At 48.9% G+C, this 19,270-nt stretch overlaps 1 protein-coding gene across 3 annotated transcripts in view; it reads right to left on the bottom strand.

Annotated features, from left to right (window-relative positions):
• Positions 1–269: 269 nt before the first annotated feature.
• Positions 270–19,270, bottom strand: part of CLMN (calmin) — a 124,293-nt gene continuing 105,292 nt past the window's right edge. The window contains exons 10-15 of one of the 3 annotated variants that reach the window (XM_082384486.1): positions 16,760–16,956; positions 12,561–12,621; positions 11,879–11,949; positions 11,370–11,466; positions 9,701–9,868; positions 270–5,269 (exon numbers count right to left, since the gene is read on the bottom strand). In XM_082384486.1, the coding sequence (XP_082240612.1) occupies positions 9,704–9,868; positions 11,370–11,466; positions 11,879–11,949; positions 12,561–12,621; positions 16,760–16,956 (591 nt within the window). In that variant the 3' untranslated portion in view covers positions 270–5,269; positions 9,701–9,703. Of the gene's footprint in view, positions 9,873–11,369; positions 11,467–11,878; positions 11,950–12,560; positions 12,622–16,759; positions 16,957–19,270 lie in introns of all 3 variants that reach the window. The other 2 variants (XM_082384485.1, XM_082384487.1) reach the window with 2 other exon arrangements.

Below are 19,270 nucleotides of genomic sequence, written 5' to 3'. Positions count from 1 at the left end.
GTAGCATAACTCCACAGCCATAGAGCCACCATCACTCCTACAATAACTGCCACCACCACTACCATTATTGTTCCTTCTTGGAGGTTCACCTGCAAAGGTTCAAGACAAGTTAATAGTTAAAAAGGGTAGATTCCCTACAGTCTCTATAATTCTACAGCCAATTGGTGTCACTTTTACCTGGCAATAGTACTCTTTGTTGGGACAAAGGAAAGATAGAATCATTTCTCGTTGGCAAAGGCACGAACATACGTGGAAATAAGAATTATCGATGAGCTGGTCAATTCATGAAATTTATACTCAAAATTTTTCTTAAGGTTACATGTAATTTTACAAGACCATTCATCATAGCACCAAGCCTAATAGTCCTTAATAGAAAACAGTCAAATAACAAATACTCCAGTTAATTTCCCACAGGTATAAATTATGCAAATAGTCATTTATATCTTCATTTACAATAGTCAATAAATAAGAGTGCATGTTCATACAATTTTTTTTACAAAGATACCTTTTTTACAAAGCTACAGCTATGTATGTACTAAATAGACAAAATAATTCTTGTACTACAAAATAACATTTTGCTTTTTTTTCAATAGTTCTCTTAGAGCTCTCAGTAAAAATATTCAAACATTATCAATTAAGTCCTGCCATGACATTACAAGAAACTGTAGCATTAAATCTGTTAAACGTATTACAGACCTTGAAAAAATAAATACCTATCATCATCCAATACAATACACTTTGAACAAACTCCTGCTTCCAGGTTTAATAATTGGTCCTGACCATGTACGGTAGGGAACAACCATCCTTCCTCTTTTACTCTTTGTCTTTGGCTGATGTTACCAACACCAATGCAAGTGATGCAGGTAGCTAACTTAGGGTGTAATTTCAAGGAGACAGGGTCTCTGCTTCATGGCACCCCTTCCCCCAGTCCCACTCCCACCCCAGGGACATTCTATACAAACATGCCAGTCTTTGGCTTCAGGGATCCAGTGCTAGAATGCAAGCAGCCTCTGATTCGAGTGGAATTTCTGTGCCTATCTATTTCGAGTCTACGAGGGGACAGGGAAAAAGATGGGAAGGATAGAAAGGTCCAGCTGTTTACATCTATATATGCCTGCAGCTGAACTTGTGAATTTCAAGGAATCCAAGAAAATTGCCTCAGATGCTGACTTAATTTAAGGAGACCAGTTTAGTTCTGGGAGTCCTAGGAAGCAGGTCTCCCACATTCTACTCCAAACTTTCACCCCACACCTTCAACAGACTACCTTTTATTTTACCAAACCCTTTCCAAAGGCACCTTTCTCAGATACTAAAGCCGGAAGCCATGCCCTAAGCTTTGGAATTCACTTACAAATGCAGAGGTGCATTTATTCTAAGCAAACAGGCCACTTACTGGGATTAAAAAGAAAACAAAACTAATTTGCTAACCTTTGGATTTTTAAACCTAGGAAAGACTTTCAAAAGGAGGTCTTCCACCTTTCCACCCAGAGAGGTAAATGAATTATTCAAGGTGTCACAGCAGGTGGGCCGGAGCTAGGACCTGGGGTCCTGATGACCAGGCCAGTGCTATCCTACTTTGGAACAATGTCAACGCTCTAGGTTACAGACACTTTCAGAGTTTCCTTTTTTAAAATTTTTGGCCATACTAGGCAGCATGTGGGATCTTAGTTCCCCGACCAGGGATCGAACCCGCACCCCCTGCATTGGAAGGTGGAGTCTTAACCACTGGAGAAGTCCCCAGAATTTCCTTTTAAACAGTGTTTCAATCCTTGCATGACATTTAGGAATACAGGCATGTGGTGGTTGTCCTCATAGCAAAGTCTTACAGAGAATAGGCTGTTACTGACTTCTGGTGGGTCTAAAAGAAGTCTGAACTTTTGCAAATGGAAAACAAAGCTATTAAGAGACATTTTTCTATTCCTTTCTGCAACAATGCAAAAATCACAACTTTTCAATTCAAAACAAAGGAAAAATAATGATTCCTATCTCACAGGCCAACCAGTTCTAACTTCCTCCAAGTAATCCATGGTCTCGTCCCTATTTCACTTGTGCTCTGCCCAGCACAGTGAGATTTGTTTTTTGAAGGAGGAAGCCTCACTTCTACTCTGAAAAGCATGTGTGAGAAGAAGTGAAGAGTGACTACCTGGGGGCAGTTAATTAAAGTCATTCAATCTTGGATGTTAGACACTGAGGTTATGCTGCTAACGACCCTTTAGACGCAGTCATTTTGGTTGTCAATTTGCAACCTTAGGTTAAAACCTGAACTTGGGGTGTCCTCAGTCATTTTAAATTTTTTAAATTTATTTTTTAATTGAAGTATAGTTGATGTACAGTATTAGTCATTTTTACCAAATGAGGATGAAGGAGATATTTAAGCAGTGTTGATATGGGTTGGGGGGTCAAAGTACGCAGAAACTTGGGAAGGGGAAGAACGCCAGGTGAGGGTTTGCAATGCGACTGCTAAACCCGCCCAACTCTGAGATTTCCACCCACACGTGCCAACAAGGCCAAAGTCACCAACAATCAGAATCACGTTAAGGCGTGACTTATTTTCTAAGCAGCAAAGTCTAGGGTGGAAATCAACATTTGGAAGGAAGAGTCCTTTGATCATGGTTCTGCCACTTGCCAGCTCTATGACCTTGTTATCTTTCCTTCTTGTGTTTTAGCTTCCTCTCTGAAAGAACCACCTCCCGTGACTGTTGTTAAGGGTCCAGTGAGTTCGTGGGTACACGCTGGCTTCGGCTTCCTCTCGTAAAAGGCATGAGCTAGCTTTGAGAGAGCAGCTGGCAAGATGGAGGCGGATTGGAGAGAGGCTAGAAGAAGCGATGGTAAACTGAACGAACTGAAAGGAGGTCTAGTCAAAGCTTGGCGAGGAGGGACATGCAGACACGGAGCTACTGAGCATTTTACGACATTATAACAAGCTCACAAGGAAGCTATTACTCACTCAGCAAATATGTACTGAGTGTCGATTCTGCACAGAAGATGCTCAGAGAGGTAATTTGCCCAGTCATCCAGATATCTGGAGACAGAGCTGGGACTTGAACCTAGATCTGGCTGATTCCTGAACCTGCCCTCTTCCCCTATTCCATAAAACCTCCCGGAGAAGGGAGAAGGGAGTGATAAAAAAAAAAAGAGGTGGGTGGAGTTTCAGTTAAAGAGATTCCTGCTAGATGAAAGTTGGCTTTGACATCTAAGTGTCAGGGATTTTGAAGTTAGCAGTGGGATCAGGGCGGTAGATTACTGAGTGGTGTGTGTGTTTAAAACCATGTGGTCAAACAGCGTAAAATACTGGCTGTCTTCTTCCCATAAACGAGGATATTCTTCTGGCTTGTTGGTGCTACAGCCCAGGGTTGGGTTTTCATCAAGGTTCTCAGAACGAATTATAAGCACCTAAGTCGGTCTTCCCGCCGCTGAGGGGTCCGGCAATTCCAGAAGAGTCAGAGGGGCCCCGGAACTCTGATGACCTCTGCTGACCCTAGGGAAGTAGGGGCTCAGAGCCTCCAGGCCTTTGCCCCTTCCCAAGCTGGTCGCGCCCACGGGGGTGGAGGACTTTGAAGGCTTGCAGGTCACTGTGGTGCTGTCACACGTCAGAGCAAGGAGGGCCAGGGCTCACCTGGAGCCTGAAGCCACGGGGTGTGCATGAGATGGGAATGGAAGATTCTGGGCGCCATGCATGCAGAATCCACGCTTCACGGGTATTGGGCTCACTTCCCTGCGCTGACTATTGTTCCTCCACAAAGCGCCTGACAAGAGGCAGAGCCGAAAAGATCTATGGGACTCAACATCCAGCAAAGAACCCATGTCTCATTTCTTGGCTCCCTGACACCGGCTAACCGTTAAGGCAGAGTCCGCAGCTATTGCCAGCAAATAAGCGAGTTATCACTCACGCCAGCTCTCAGCCTTCAGCGGCTCAGCCCAGGTCAAGGCCTTCATCCTGAGAGCAGCTGGACAGGCTGGAGGAAGAGCCTGATACTCAGCGGGGACTCTAGACAGCAGCTGCAGCCCCAGGACGCTAAGTCTCGCCCCGAAGGCGGTGTCAGCAGAGATGATGCAATGTCAGGGCAAGAGAAATAACACATCTGGGCCCGGAGGGTTTCGTGGGCTCTTGTTTCCTGGCCAGAGTATCACTGGGAAGGTTCTGAGGAGCCACGTGGATCTGAAACTCCCACATTGACCACCTCGGGGACTTTAGGACGTGAACAGAAATTGCTGGGAAGGTCTCCAAGCCAAAAGGAAAGAGAGGCCACGGCTCCAAACTGCAGTGGGCCTTCTGGAGGGTTAAGGAAAACCGAGCTTGTGTGAAAGAGTGTGTCACAGGGCTGCTCTCCAGTGACACGACCACGGAAAGAGAACAACTCTTAACAAAGAAGCCATCGTGAATTCTGATATTCAGAGATACATCCTTTCCTGGTTTACTCTGGCTTGTGTTTCAGAGATCAGCTCTGCGATGTTCTGAGTCCTTGGTGACGAGGGAAGTGCAGCTTAGCTGCAGGGGCTGGAGGCTGGAGTTCTGTAGGAAACTTGGCATCCAGACGTCCCTCCCGAGGGCACTAACGAGCAGTGCGACTAGTCATTTCTCCTTCCCGATCGTCAGTTTTCTCATTTCCTAAATGAGGCACTAGACCCTGACGTGATCCCTAAGGCTATCAAATAACCTATAATTTATGAAGATCGACTACACAGGCAGGCAGCCTCCAAATCTTCCGCCTTCTATGAGCTCGACCCTCACAAAGATCAGGCCAGCACTGCATGGGGACGGGAAGAGAGAGCTGGGGAAACTCCGCTGAACCCCAGAAAGGGAGAAGCAGCCTGTGCCCAGGGTGGCTTCCAGGGGGCACGGAGTGGGGTACTCCCTGGTCCCCAGTCCTGGTGGGAGCCCCACCCCCGACAGAGGCCGGGCTTGACCAGGAGGAACTGCTCACAGAGTTCCAAACAGCCATCCACAGAGGGCGCAGCGGGTTTGCTCGCGGGCTGACACCAGTGCGGACCGCCTGTTCCCCAGCGAAGTGACGGTGGCAAAGAAACCCTAGAAAGTGCAGGACTCCAGGAAGCTGGCGGGGAGCGGGAGCTCTAAGGTAGTTGTGTCGGGTCAGGAGGTGGAAAGGAGGGAAGGAAGGAGAATCCTATCTGTACCGTGGCATCCAGGGAGCTCCAGGTGCTCTCTCGCCTCTCCTCACTCGGCCCAACATCATATGAAGGCGCTCGCAGACCATGGCTCAGCAGGACTCAGGGCGCGTTCACGCGCGTCCACAGGGCAGCGAGCCACCTAACAAGCAGGGAGAGAGCGAACGTGGGACCTGCGATGCAAGATGGTGTCTTCCCTGGTGAAACCCCACGGAAATAAGAGCAAAGGAATGGAAGTGATGGAATCATAAAGACAAAGGGATGAAGAGGAGATGACAGTAGGCGAGAGATGCCAACCCATTTGTGGCAGGGGCAGAACTGAGGGAGACGGGAGCAGGGCCGAGGAATCCCCACACCACGCACTGCCCGGGCAGAGGAGAGGCACCAGCACCAAGCAGCGTCAGCAGACGACTCCTCGGGGGGAAGCAGAGGAGCTCTAACCCAGGGACACCAGGCACGGCGAGGCGGGAGCGATTCAGTGAGTCTACACACTGATCGTGATGAGATGCCTGCTCAGAGTCAGGATGCGGGCACTCAGGTATGTGCCGGCACTCAGGTGTGCGCCGGCATCTCTGGGTACGGCCCTCCAGTCCGTGCACGGCACAAAGGTGCTTGGCTAAGGGGGCAATTGGGAGTTAAAATCTAGCCCTTACTCTGCTCCTCAAGCCTTTCCCTGGAGAAAGAGGCAAAAGATGCCTTCTGCCAGTTTGGCCAAGTGCCCACGGGTGGCTTCTGCACACAGGGGCACCTATTTCTAAGTCATCCATCCACTCAGAGGGAATGCCCTTTTTGAAACTGCATGAGGGCCCTGCATAGGCTAGTAGCAGCTCTGCGTATGTCCCTTTATCTCAGGCAGGAGAGAAGTGGAAATATCTCTAAGGAAACACAATGAGAAAAGACCTGCAAATATTGATATGAGTGGTCCTCCCATGAAGAGTGCAGGTGCCCACCTGGTGACCCTACAGAAAAATCCACCAGTTGACACACAGAACTTCCTATCCATTTTGTGATGTATCATTCTTACATACAAACTGATCCACCGGATCACTAGATATCTGAAGAAAACTTGTAATGTGAAAGACAGAGAGTGCGACTAAGAGAAAGGGAACTTAGAGGAAATAAAGGCAAAACAGAGAGCAGAAAAGAACTTCTCCCAAACCCCACTATCATGAACATCCACAGAGAAATAAGTTCTGCACCCATGAAACAAGAACAGAACACTATAAAATGTTTTGGAAATTAAAAATTAATAAAACATTCATCAGGTATATTGAGAAGATAAAGCTAAATAACTACCCCTGAAAGCAGATCAAAAAAAAAAATTTAAGAGATGAGAAATAGAAAAGATAAAAAAATATTAGAAGTCTAGCCTGGGAAGTCCAACATTGGAACAACAGGTGGTACAGAAAGAAAGAATGTGAACAATTACAAGAAAATTTAAGAAGTTTCTCATGAGAACCCAGCACGAGGTACACCATCAAGGGTACAACACCATCAGGACAGTTCAGAACACTAAGAATGAAGGGATCTTAAATGTTTCCTGGGAGGGTGGAGAAACCCAAGTCACAGCTAAAGGCCTGGGAATCAGAATGGCATCAGGAATCTCAACATCCACGCTGGGGGGTGGTGGGAGGGTATTATTTTGCACCCACAATTCTATATCCAGCTACACCTGGGTAAGGGCAGAATAAGGATATTTTAAGTTATGCAAAATCTCAAACTATTTACAATAATATTTACTTCCCATGTTCTTTTCTAAGATGTGCCACACCAAAATCATCATCATCATCATCAATCATCATCATCAAGGAGGGAGAAAAAATTTGACGAGAAAGGACGTGTAACTATAGTACACTACTTGGCTCACAAGTAAACAGTCCTCATATGCCCACAATGAAGAGAGATGTACCAAATAACATATCTAACTATACTGGAAAAACAAAGCACGGTATGGGTAAGAGCAAGCTCCTTCTCTACCACGGTAGCAAGCCAGTAGATGTTTCTAGATTAATTTTTAAAATAAAAGAAGTATAAGCATGTTATGTAGAAATGCGAAGGTAAATATTAGAAGAAACAGCTAAAAGAGGTGAAAGTGTTACTTCTAGAGAGCAACCCATAGGGGATTACTAGTTTTCATTAAAAGTCTTATAGTATTTGTTTCTTTTTAAACTATGAACATGTATTACTTGGATAAGAATTAAAAATAAATTCTTAAATACAAGCCATGGAGTGGTTTGTCCTGCAGACTTCTTACCCACCTTCTATATCTGACTTCTTTCACACACGCCTGTAATCAAGTGAGATTTTTTTTTTTCTTTTAAAAAAAAATCAGTTTGCTGCCACCCTGAACCAAATGACTTTCAGGCTTCTTGCCAGTAGATGGTTTTAAACAACATTACACTTTGTAATGGGTGAGAGAAGAAACCTGCAGAGACTTTTCTGAACAAGGTCTAGACCCGTAAAATGAAATGATTAACGTTCGGGTCAGCTCTTCCCTGGCTTTTCAAGCATCTAATTTAGGTGAGGACCGCACGGTGTCCAGGGTTATAAAATATCACACACATAGTCTTTATTATCTGTACCTTTCAGCTTTCAGCGATGCCAGGGAGGTCACTAATTAGCTCATTTTCCATGGGACACTCGGCCTTCGAGATGGAATCGCTCCAAACTCCCAACAGCTTTCAGCTGGGAAGGCTTAGATTCGCTCGTGGAGAGAAAGCAGCCTATAGCCAGAGTGGGTTAGAGGCCAGGCTTTGGCTGTCATCGACTCAGATGCGCTACGTCAATTCTTTTGGCCATGCTGGAATTCTGTAAACTTGAGACCCCCCCCATTTGAAATAAGCAAATCCCTGCCTTGCTGAGAGAGAAGCGTGATTCCTGGAGTAACAACAAAACTGGTGTGTCAGCTGACAAGCTGTTAGAGCTGTCGAGGGTATTCCAGAAGGAACAGGCAATGAGCCTGAAAGTGAACAAAACTTCCTCATGGGAAAATCACGAGAAAAAACAAAGGTCGGTGGTTGACCTAAAAATTCTGGTTTTGTTTAAATGAGGACATTCTTATCTATTCATTTTATTATTTTTTTTTCAGGACATTCATGGGTCCAATGGAAGTTCCCTAAAAGAGGGGACAGCTCTGGATGGGGCATCAGGTGGCCTGGGTACACTTGCAAGTCCGCTCCTGGTTGGCTGTGTGATCTTGGTCAACCAGCTCTGCCTCTCTGGGTTCAGCAGAGCAGATGCCGTCTGAATGCCCCTCCTGACCTAATAGGCTGTGGTTTTATAAGTCTCACCATATACACGCTTTCTGAGGGGGAGGATAATGGGAGGAGCAAGTAATACACAGGGACGCATGGCCTGCACCTTGGCAGGAAGCAGGGAGCGGAGGGAGCCCAGGGCAGAAGGAAGATGGAAGGGGAGGTGGATACCTCTGTCCTCGCACCACCTGCCTGTTCTGGTTGCTTCTCGGGGTGCTTTCCAGAAACCCTGTTCCTTTTCAAGAAACCCATCATAACTGACCACAAAAGATGCCCGTGCTGAGACTCGCATTGTGAGGCAGGTGTGCACAAAAGCTCTCTCGGAGCAGGAACGTGCTGGACCACTTCCTGCTCTAACATCAGTCAGAGCTCATTCTCAGCCAGGCCACTTCTGCATTCCTCCTCGGGGCTTTCGGGGGCTTTTTTTTTGACAGTGCCCTGCGGGGCCTTGGGTACCAGCACAGATGCCTCAGGAGGCACGAGTGGAAGCCAGGAGCTGCCCGGGCAAAGCGAGAGGGATCCCAGGCCTTGCCCTGTGTCAGCCAAAGCTCTGCTTTTCATGTATCAACTAGACTGGCCCCTGAAAATCCACTTGAAAGGAGGATTCCATAGATGGGAAAGGTTTGAAAATCACAGCTTTACCTCAGTTCAATCAATGCAAAAGCAAAATTGAAATGCATGCCCCCCACAAAAAAGAAAACGAGGGTGAACAAGTGTGCACTGCAGCTCACGACCTAGCCTTCACTTTCCTCGAACTTTGCCGTTCATGGACGCCCTTTGCTGGACCCGGCAGCTCTGTGCTGCTCTGATATCCCCCCAAAGAAAACGACCAATCATCAGACCACAACAGGTGCGTGGACCCCCAGCACCTTCACTCAGACTCCCCTCTCGGAGGAAAGTAGGGCAGTTTTCTTCCCAGTGGGGGTCTCCCTGAGGCATCCATCCTATTTCTCATCGGGAGGCGAGAAACTCAAGTCCATCTGGGACCTTAAAAACCAGCACGTGGGGCGAGCTAAGACCCAGTTATGAGTATTAATAACAAAGCTTAATACCTGACAGAGCAAGGCACTCAAACAAACCCCACCCAAGGATCTGGCCACACACCTGAGCGTTGAGTCCATAGCCAAAGAGAAAAGCGTGCTTAGGACTTACAGGAGAAAAAGGAAACGTGAAAAAGAAAAGTGGAGAGAGGGAGTCTAAGTTTCCTCGGAGGTCCTCCACCATCTGCAGAAGTGCCCCACCCAGAAGAGGCAATAAAAGGAAGTAAGGAGACCGCCCACCCCTGGCCAGGATCCTGTCTTTTTATTATGCAGACGCACGCATCAGAGTCTGTTGATGTCCAGCTGGGGGAAGAGCAGCAGGCAATAAACCAGGAGCCAGAGGAAGAGGATAAAGTACATCACGTCTGGCTGCTGGACGAACTGCATCAGGGAGTCGCTCTGTGGGCTGTGGATCTCTTGCAGCTTGGCTTCGCCTGAGTTGTTGGCCTTCCTGCAGGAGGGGAGACACACCAAGGCAGTCACAAGTGGGTCCCCAGCCCAGTGGAGCCCCCTCCCTCCCTGTACTCCAGCCTCACTGCCCAACTGGAGAGCTGAGGGCTTCCCAGTGAGGTGCAGACCCAGGCGGAGGGCTGGGTCCCGGGGTGCTTTGAGCTTTCAAACCCACTCAGTTCATCTTCACAGCGCCAAGAGGGAGGAGCTGTTGGCCCCATTCTGCAGATGGGCAAACTGAGCCTCATGGAGAGGGGGTGGGAGGGGGGCTTGCTCAAGGCCAAACAGTGACTTTGTGATACAGCTGGGACCTGGGCCAGGTCTACACCCAGTCCAGGATGCTTTCCCTTACATCACAGTGCCCTTAATGCAGAGTTAGAAGCTGATGGCTCTTTGTCCTTCCCTAGGAATAGAGGGGACTTCCTAAGGAATCTAAAGAAAGAAATGGAGGTTCCCTGATGACAGATCATTTAAAAACAGCCATCAGCAACAAAAAGACACACCTCTGTACCACCAAGGTTTTGTTTTTGTTTTTGGAATCTAACCTTGCAAATAATTACCAGGTTACCAGCTTTTGGTCAGATGTATCTTTCTTCTCTTATTTTAACAGAAGGTAGTGCTGAAGTGACATTTTAGTTTTGCCTGGTGGAGAAAGCCCAGAAGGGGATTGTGTGGTGGAGACAGGAAAGGGTCAGAAGCCATAATCTGATTGCAGTTGGGCGTGGGGGCCTCTGCTTGCAGCTGCATTTGTAGAACCTAGAGTGTAAGCTTCTCAGGGTCATTTGGGGCTTCTCAGGGTCATCAGGGTGATGGAGATTATGAGAAGCGAAAACTACCTCCTTCTCCCTAGACCATCTCCTGATACAATGAAAGGCCAGGCCAAGAGGGGATTAAACCTTTGCCCTGGTCTGGAAACTGAGCGATTCCCACGCAGATAACAGACAACGGACAGAATTTCTTTCTCCTTCTTAAAACTGTTTTTAGAGAAATTTTAAACTGTATATTTTTATCGCAAGGGTAATAAATGCTCAAAAGCATGGAAAACACGACTGCACTTCTCAACCTTGCGGGTTCAATTTTCAAAGACTCTATCTCATAAAAGCTAAAAGTACTATTTTCCTATGAGGATGTCAAGGCTGGTGGAAAAGGTGAATTAATATTTCCATTTTATGGCAGGGGAGGGAAACAAATCTTGCCTCTTTTTTTAGTAGCCAGACAGGTGGACCTGTAAAGATTACACTCCTGGGTGTTGGGCAATTTTCAGACAAGGTCTTTCCATTCCAATAATCTAAGTCCTTCCAAGCTAATTCAACCCGTGGCAAATACTAAAAAAAAAATCAATTAAATTAAGTAATTCAATAACTTTAACAGAGATAGGGGCATCTCAGAGTTGTCAGAGTTTTAGATTTCTCTGCCTGCCTATGCTCTAAATGGGCGGTGTTACAGCAATTCGACACTCTTAGTCTAGGTCATTTAGTTCTCCAACAGTAAGAAATACTTTCATAGACATCCTGGCATGTTTGCATTCCCTCTTCATGTCTGTTCTGATGCCATAAAACTGTAAAATCAGCTCAGTGAGCTTCTGAGTATTGTACCTGCAGTGGCGACACAGAATGAACACAGTTGTCAGGGGCTACAGCGTTTAGAACACACACAGTGTCCCGTCCCTACCTCTTCCGCCTGGCTCTGCCTCAGAGGGCCAGCTTATACCACTGTGTCATCTAAATACAGCTACAGGCTCATGACCCAGACCTGTCTTTAAACCGAGTCATTTTCTGAACCATACCCTGCCCATCAACATGAATTCATATCTACTTTCCCCTCCCACTCATATTCAATTTCCATTCATTTTTTCCGGAACGGATATTTTCTTTCATGAGCCCAGACTATTAATACTGTTATCCAACACAGCCTCGTTGGAGAATAGCCACCCCCAGAAGGTAGGCTGCATAATTAAAGAAAAAATATCCTTTTAAGCCCCACCAAGCTTGGAGTACCGCCACCTACCTGGTTAGCATTCGGTTTCTTCTGTCATCCAGATCTGCTGCGTTCCTCAACTGAGCACAGTTAAAATGTTCCTACAGTGAAATTTATAAACAAAACCCCGCAACCCAATTAGTAAAGATGAAATCTCTGAAACAGAAAATGAAATGATTTTAAACATACAAAGTCAAGCATGCAATGATTTTCTCAATCTTGCAAACATCTAGTTCCGAAGTAAAATGACTATGCAGTATTATTCTACGTTATTCCCACGGGCGGACGGAAGGGTCCCCTCCCCCATAACAACCTGGATCAGGGCAAGCTGTGGATCCCAGGGCTTTGGGTCCCAACACATCCACAGCTAAGTGGTTGCGAAGACAAAGCGAATCCTCTGCTTATGTGGCACCTCTGTCTTTGAACGTGATCTTTCTGGATGCGTGTGCAGGGGTGGGGTCTTGGATGCGTTTGTTATGACAAAGATGCCTTTGGGCTTTAAAATCATCACTTTATTTACATCCCCTATTGCCCAAACTGCACATCTGATTGGACTATGCTTAGTGACAAGGTTTCAATTTGCTTGTCTTCTATCCCAAAGCATAGCTGTTGCATGTCAGTCATTTCAAAGCTCTGGGCTGGGGAGGAGGAAGGATGGAAAGGAATTGATGAGCAGGGGCCGGATGAAAGAAGAAGAAATTCACATACTAACCGATTCCAAAGACCTATTAGCATGTCGTCGAATGTAAATGCTGGAGTCACTGTGACTTGTCCTGCAAAATAAACACACGTTTTGAATTGGTGCCACCAAGAACTTCTTGCTGCCCCCATCCCGAGGCTGCCACGTGTGGATGTAGGCAAGCTCTGATTTCTGACCTAGTGACGGAAATGAGACATGGTACCAGTAGACCCCCCCGGGGTGGAGTGTGCTTACAAACGGCAGGATGATGTGAAAGAGACACACTGAGCCCTCGGCGACAAGAAAAAATAAAAAGAAAACAGTGAGAAAGAATTTCAAATAGAAAGCAGACCACATATTCTTAAACATCATAGGATCTTGGGGCAGGAAGGGATCTCTTTTTCTAAGTATCCCGAAGTCTTGGGACTCACCAGATGTCCTCTGCAAGCTAAAGTCAGACCTGGGCTGAGACCTGGGACCCGGACTCCCTTTGCAGTGCTCCTTGCTGTGCCCAACGCTGCTGACTGCCTCGCTCTTGGGTGGACCACCTCTTTTCCTTTCATACACGAGGAGGCTAATTTTCTGACTATATCTTTGAGGCTGATGTGTTTCTCTGATCTTCTAATAAAGCTGGCTCACTCAGGGCTAAGGCAAAAAGATACCCAACCAGAGGCTTGGGCTGTCATCCTGGCTCCTGGTTGATTAACTGGCAACCTTGGTCAAATATTTACATCCCTGATCAGTTTTCCTTATCTGTGAAATGGAACATCATTCCCACCCTACCTACTTCATGGAGCTGGCGGGGATACTAGCCTACTGCAGGTCAAAGTGGCCCTGTCTTATTGCTCCACAGGAGAAAGAGGTGTTGCATGTGGATGGGCCTGATACAGAGACAGTCATGTCAGTTTCCTCAAGGCAGACCTACTATGTGGCATTATGGGGTCCAGGAAAGAGGCACCTGACCCACGAGTTTATTCCCATCATTGGCAGCCTTGTTGTTCCCGCCCATGGCTGTCCTCCAGACATCCCCAAGCTCTTCCCTTTCCTGGGGCACGTTTCCAGCTAACAGGTTTTGAGCACCTACTACATGCCAGGGGCGGGGCTAGGCCTAGGGAAACTTCAGTCCTTTTCCTCAATCCAAAGCCTGTGCTAGTTTTTCCTGGCTGGTATCACAGCACAAAAATGAAACAAAATGCACCTACAAAGAAAAAAATAGACACTGGTGCCTGGAACCCAACAGTGTCCATAAGAGTCAACTCAACAAGTGGTCCTGGAAACGCAGGACCACTCTCCACTCCCCACCCAGACCACGTATCTGTAATGTTTTCTAGTAAAAAAGCTCATCCCCGGAGGGGGGGGGATCTCATTTTTCCTTCTCCCCCTTTTTTTTCAGTATGCTTTCTCGAAGGTGGTTTTTGTGTTACAGTAAAATCAACATGAGACGTATTCACGTTTGCATCCTGAACTTCACTCTTTCAGCAAGCATGATGAGGACCATTCACTTATCACCCCCCGCAAAGAGCTTTTGTTCTTTGAATGCCGACTATAAGGCAGGTGCCGAGCTAAATGCTGGGGTATGCTGGTGTGCCCTCCCCACCCCACCTCCAGGGAGCTAGCTCACACGTCTAGGGGAAGAGCAGGTGATAAATACATCCTTCCATAAATGATTATAGAAATTATTGCTTTGATCAATGCTGCGGAGAAAAAGAACAGAGGCTATGAGAACACAAAAAGGGGAATCAAAAACAGCCTGGAAGAATCCAAGAAGGCTGCTTGGAGGAAGTGGTAGTGGAGCTGAGACCCATGGGAGCAGGCAGGGGACAGAGGGTCCTCAAGGATGAAGGAACTTATGTTGGGGGGGCATTCCAGGACCTCAACTAAGGCCAGGGTGCTTAGTGTGCTAGGGATGGGGGAGAGGGTGACCGAGGGTGGACGGAGATGAGGCTGGGGACAGGCCATGAGGGGTGGGGTCCTGCAGGTTCTGGACCAGCGGCCTTTCTGCTGACACCAACGGGAAGCCAAGGGGGTGACTGACAGCCAGGAAAACATCCTGTGCCTTCCCTGGGAAGAGATGCCGGGGCTCTGTCCCATTCCATAGTCTCGGCCAAGCAATGACCCCTCTGAAAACGGGGATGGCGGGTGAGATGGCCGTGAGCACAGGACGGGCGCCGGGGTGCACATTCATTCATGGGCATGAGCGCCCCTCTATGCTCTCCGATTATTTCTGGCGTGTAGCTTCTACCTCGGCTAAAATGCTTCATAATAGTTACAGCTTTGCCTGAAGTGAGATGGGATGGAGGAACTGGGAGATCAGAGTAAAACCTTTGCACTGAAAGGTCAGCCAGGCCTCACGCCCGCAGACGCCGAAATATCGGTTTACTTTTCCATATCCCTCCCCCACGGTCCCATCTTCACCGGGGCAGGTTTTGCTGGTCCTTCCGAAGCAGCACGCACCCAATTCACTTGCTCTGACCCACCATGCCCCCCTGGTCTCTCCTCCCGTGCCCCCTCGCATTCAACAAATATTACCTGGGGTGCCTGCTACATGCCAGCTGTTCCTCAGGCTGTTTCTTCCATTGGAAAGTCCCCTGCTTCCCTCTCCCAAACCCAAATCCCACTCATCCTTCTAGGCGGAATTCAAATGACATCTCAGCACCTAGGCTGCCCTGACCCTCTCTGCCTGCCTCTGAGGTCTCACCGTGAAACCTCACTTGCCTCTCACACCTAAGGTGCCCACCCAGTCCCAGCAGGACAGATGGAGCACGTCTCCTCTCCCTCCAGCTGGGAGACCCTGGAGGGCGGAGCCATGGCTGACCTCTTCCGAAGTCCCCATGTCTCCATCACATAGTGACCGCTCAAAGACTGGTGAGGATTGACCTGCTTAGGGAGAAGCGGGGCAGTCTGGCAAATGACCAGTGGCCCCTCCTGAGTTGTGGTTGAGTAGATGACAGCCCTGGACCACTTGCCAGGAAGTGCTCATCTGCACTTAGAGCGGGGTCGGGTCCAGCGGCACCTGAGACATAGATGTCTGCTGGCTAGTCACAGCCAAGGGCAGGGAGAAGGACTCTGGGAGTCACGGGCTAAGGTGGCAGCAGCCTTCCGTGGTGCCTTGAGACTGCTCCCCCGGGCTCCCGTCTGCTCTCCCTTGGTTCCCCCACAGCTCAGCACGGGAGCCAAGAGGAGGGCAGGTGGGAAGCAGCAGATTGGCCGGCCTCTCCTCCGGCTCTCCCTGTGTGGGCTTCCCCACTCCTCCCCCCGTGCCTATCTCAATCATTTCCCTTTGCATCCAGCATGGCTCACCCAGCACAGGCAACGCGGGGTCACAGAAGGAACGTGGACCGTGGCATCTGACAGGTCTGGGTCCAAGACCCCAGCTCCGCCATCTCCTAAGCTGGGAGGTACCCCCCAAGCTTCCCAATGATGCACAATCCCACCTACCTGCCTATTGGGGTGCCCACAAGAATTGATGAACAAATGTATGGGAAATGCCTGATACATAAGGGCTGGTAAACGGTGATCGTTGTGATGATGAGTGATAATGGGGAGAGACCAGGCTCTTCTGACATTCAGCAGCTACATATTTTCCCCGGGACAAATCCGGACCATCCAGTGGCTTCAGAGTGACAGAGCAGATGTGTGCCACAAGCTCCTAGCACTTAGAGCTCACCATCCTCCCTGCCTCCTCCTCCCCTGTGGTAAATCGACCATCCTTACTGCCTTGGACCCAAACTCGTGGGTGAAGCGGTCATACTAAAGTCCAGTTTCCATGCGACAGTGATAAATGGTCCCCTCCACGCATATGCAGTGCCTCCCTTCTGATCCTGTAAGGTGCTTATAAAAGGCTAAGTTTGGTCTCTACCTAGCCTGACCGGAGGTTATCAGGGGCCAGAGACGGCCGGCAGAGTCTCCAAAGCTATTACTTTTCATACCCGACCCCTACCTACGGTTCAGCCACCTCTCTGCTCACTGCCAGTTTCCACCCAGAGCTACTTGGAGCGAGGAGAGAAGGCAAAGTCCTTCTGGTTTTGCTGATTACGGGCAGGTCTGATATTGGCTGGGGGCGGGAGGGGGGGAGCCCAGGTGTGAAGAACGAGGACTTTGCCTGAATCTGTTTTCCTTGCTGTCCAGCCCCACCCTTGCGTCCCCCATCCAATCAGAAACCGGAAATGGGATGAGTTCAGAGAGTAGCTTCCCAGCTCAGGCTCTGGGGTGAGAAGTCGTTAATAAAATACCTGGAAAGGACTTTGTGGTCACGGGTGTCTTCTTCCAGGTCATCTGAGGAGTGAATAGTTCCGGGTGCTATAAATATTGAACTTTCTACGTGGTCCACATGTTTTCTTTTTTCCTTTTTTTTACTGCTGATCGGTTCTTCCATTACCTTTTCTTCTAATGGGTTTGCTAAGTTTTCCGAGTTTGGAAGTTCCTGGGACTGGAGGACAAGACAACCAAACACAAATCAGAATTTTATGCTGAGATGTTGAGTGCGTGACACCACCCGGCAGCGCCCTGCTCCACCTTGACTCCGAGGCCCAGCTAGGGCGCCCCTTCCAATCCTGCCTCTTCCATGGGTTCCTTCCAGCACAGCCCACCACGGAGGAGAAGCCCACCTGAACTCCTGCTCCCTGTGCAGAGTTCCAAATGCTCCAGACTGATGGATCGAAAACAGCATGGGTTTTACAGTCAGTAAGACCTGGTTTCAAATCCTGGCTAAGTCAGCTATCTGACCTTGAGCAACTGACTGTCTCTCTGATCCTTGGTTTCCTTGTCTGTCAAATGGGTATAATGATTATCAGCCTCTTCCCACTATACCACAGTGCTTCCTATAAAGGATGTCCCTCACAGTGGACAATGGTTGGACCCTTCACACAACCATCATCCACTTAAACAGAGGAACAAATCCTAGAGGCCAGGTGGGCCAAGGGGTGTGAAGGTGGCTCCTGTGTTTGGAGAGATGAATCTTCACTGTGCTTTTGGCCGAAGGTGGATGGTAGTGCCACCTTTGTAGCATTTATGCGATAAGGAAGATTCTTTGACCTCCACCCCCCACCCCAGGCACTCTGAAACCCACCCAGTGACACTCCCACGTGAAATCGAGAAGCGTGAGAATTGCTAGCAGCACCTCTCAAGAATTCTCACAGGGGCTGGAAAAACCTGCTCAACAGGTGTCCCAATAAGAGGATCAGAGTGGCCAGGCCGTGCAGTCCAGGAGAACAAAGCTCCCTGCAGAAATTAAAACCGCTCTCAGCAATCTGAAAGGCCAGTTGCTCCTCCATCATCAATGAGCAAATGCTACCTTTTCTGAAAGGTGAAATGAGGAGAGGGCTTATTTTCTTAAAGTCTAGAAGCAGAACTTAACATTTCCTAGTCCATTTAGAAGATAGTTTTCTCTTTTCTTTTTAAAGAAGGGCCAGGTATCAGAGAAATTCTCCACCCCCTGTCACCCTCTCTGCCTGGAGGCAAGTCATCCTGGGCTGCACCCCTTCCCCTCCCCCGCCCCTGCTCACTCACGGGGATCCAGGCTAGGGCTACACTCCGGAGCCAATGGCAAGGTGTGCTTGGGAGCAGTGGGCACCTGCTCGTCGGACAGGTGAGCGCCAGAGGAAGCAGATCAGAGCTCAGAGATGCGGGCGGCGCCAGTATCGCTCCCACACTGGACCCGAGAAACGCAAGCTCTCCCCCTCCAGCTCAGTGTAAGATGGATTCAAACCTAGGTCTCCCGATCCCACTCCCAGCCCAGGGCTCTTCCAACCCCGTCCCAAATCACCTGTCCACATTCTGGCCACACACAGGTGCGCAGCCTGCTTTCAGAAGGAGCGCAGAAGAGAATGAAGTGCCTCATCTGCGTGCCCAGAGGCCGCACTCCATCACTGGGGGAGGGGAACTCAGGCGCTCATTAGCCATTCTAAGTCACACAGAGGGGCAGAAAGGCACCTCAGGCTCTCCCCAACCCCAGGCCCCTTTCTTTTGTTCTAAAAGAGCTTTTGGCCTGTAATAATCCAGAGAATCACCCCAGTTGCTGTTGTCACCCCCCCAACCTGGGGACCCCGAGACCTGATGTCGCTGAGGGGCATTTCTCACCCCGCCGGATCTTCCGGTCTCCCACAGGACAAGCCTGCTCTGACAGACAGCAGACAGAGGGCTAGGGGCAGGAGGACAGGACGAGGTTCCTTTCCCCTGGGCAGAAGGGAAGGTGGCAGGCAGGTCTCTCGCACCTATGGAGACACCCAGCCCTCTTCTCCAGCCGAAGACGGACAGAGAGTGGGTGCTCAGCACCAAAGGACAGGTCCGGGCACACGTGGCTTCTGGACTGTCAAGTGCCAGAGAACTCTGCTCTCCGTGCTCGGGCAGCTACTCCCCACCGCCTGGAGTTGGCAAACCCATAAATGATGCTACCGCTTCTGGCCCATCTAAATCCTAAATGTCTTTTAAGGCTACTCAGATTCCCCTTCTCCTGCAGCCTCCCCAGGGCAAGGCTTTCTCACCCCTCCGGGTACCTCTGGGCCTCCGCTGGGTCCTGTCCTGACTTTCCATCACCTCAGGGTTTAATTTACCTGCCCTCCCCTGATACCCCAAACTGTCATGCAATGCACCTTGTTTCCTGTCAGGCTGGCCTCTGGAGCCCAGAGATTAATACACAAATGCTCCCTCTCTCCCAGGAGAGAAAATCACAACCCGCGAAAGCAGCAGCAGTCCACTAGAGAACCGTCGAGAATGTTATCACTCTAGATGGAAGAGTGACCGCT

This window comes from Balaenoptera borealis (genome assembly GCF_965194805.1).
Source record: "Balaenoptera borealis genome assembly, chromosome: 3".
In the NCBI taxonomy this organism is placed as follows: Eukaryota; Metazoa; Chordata; class Mammalia; order Artiodactyla; family Balaenopteridae; genus Balaenoptera; species Balaenoptera borealis.
Note: the sequence above shows the minus strand (reverse complement) of the source record. Positions and strands in the feature narration are given on the sequence as shown.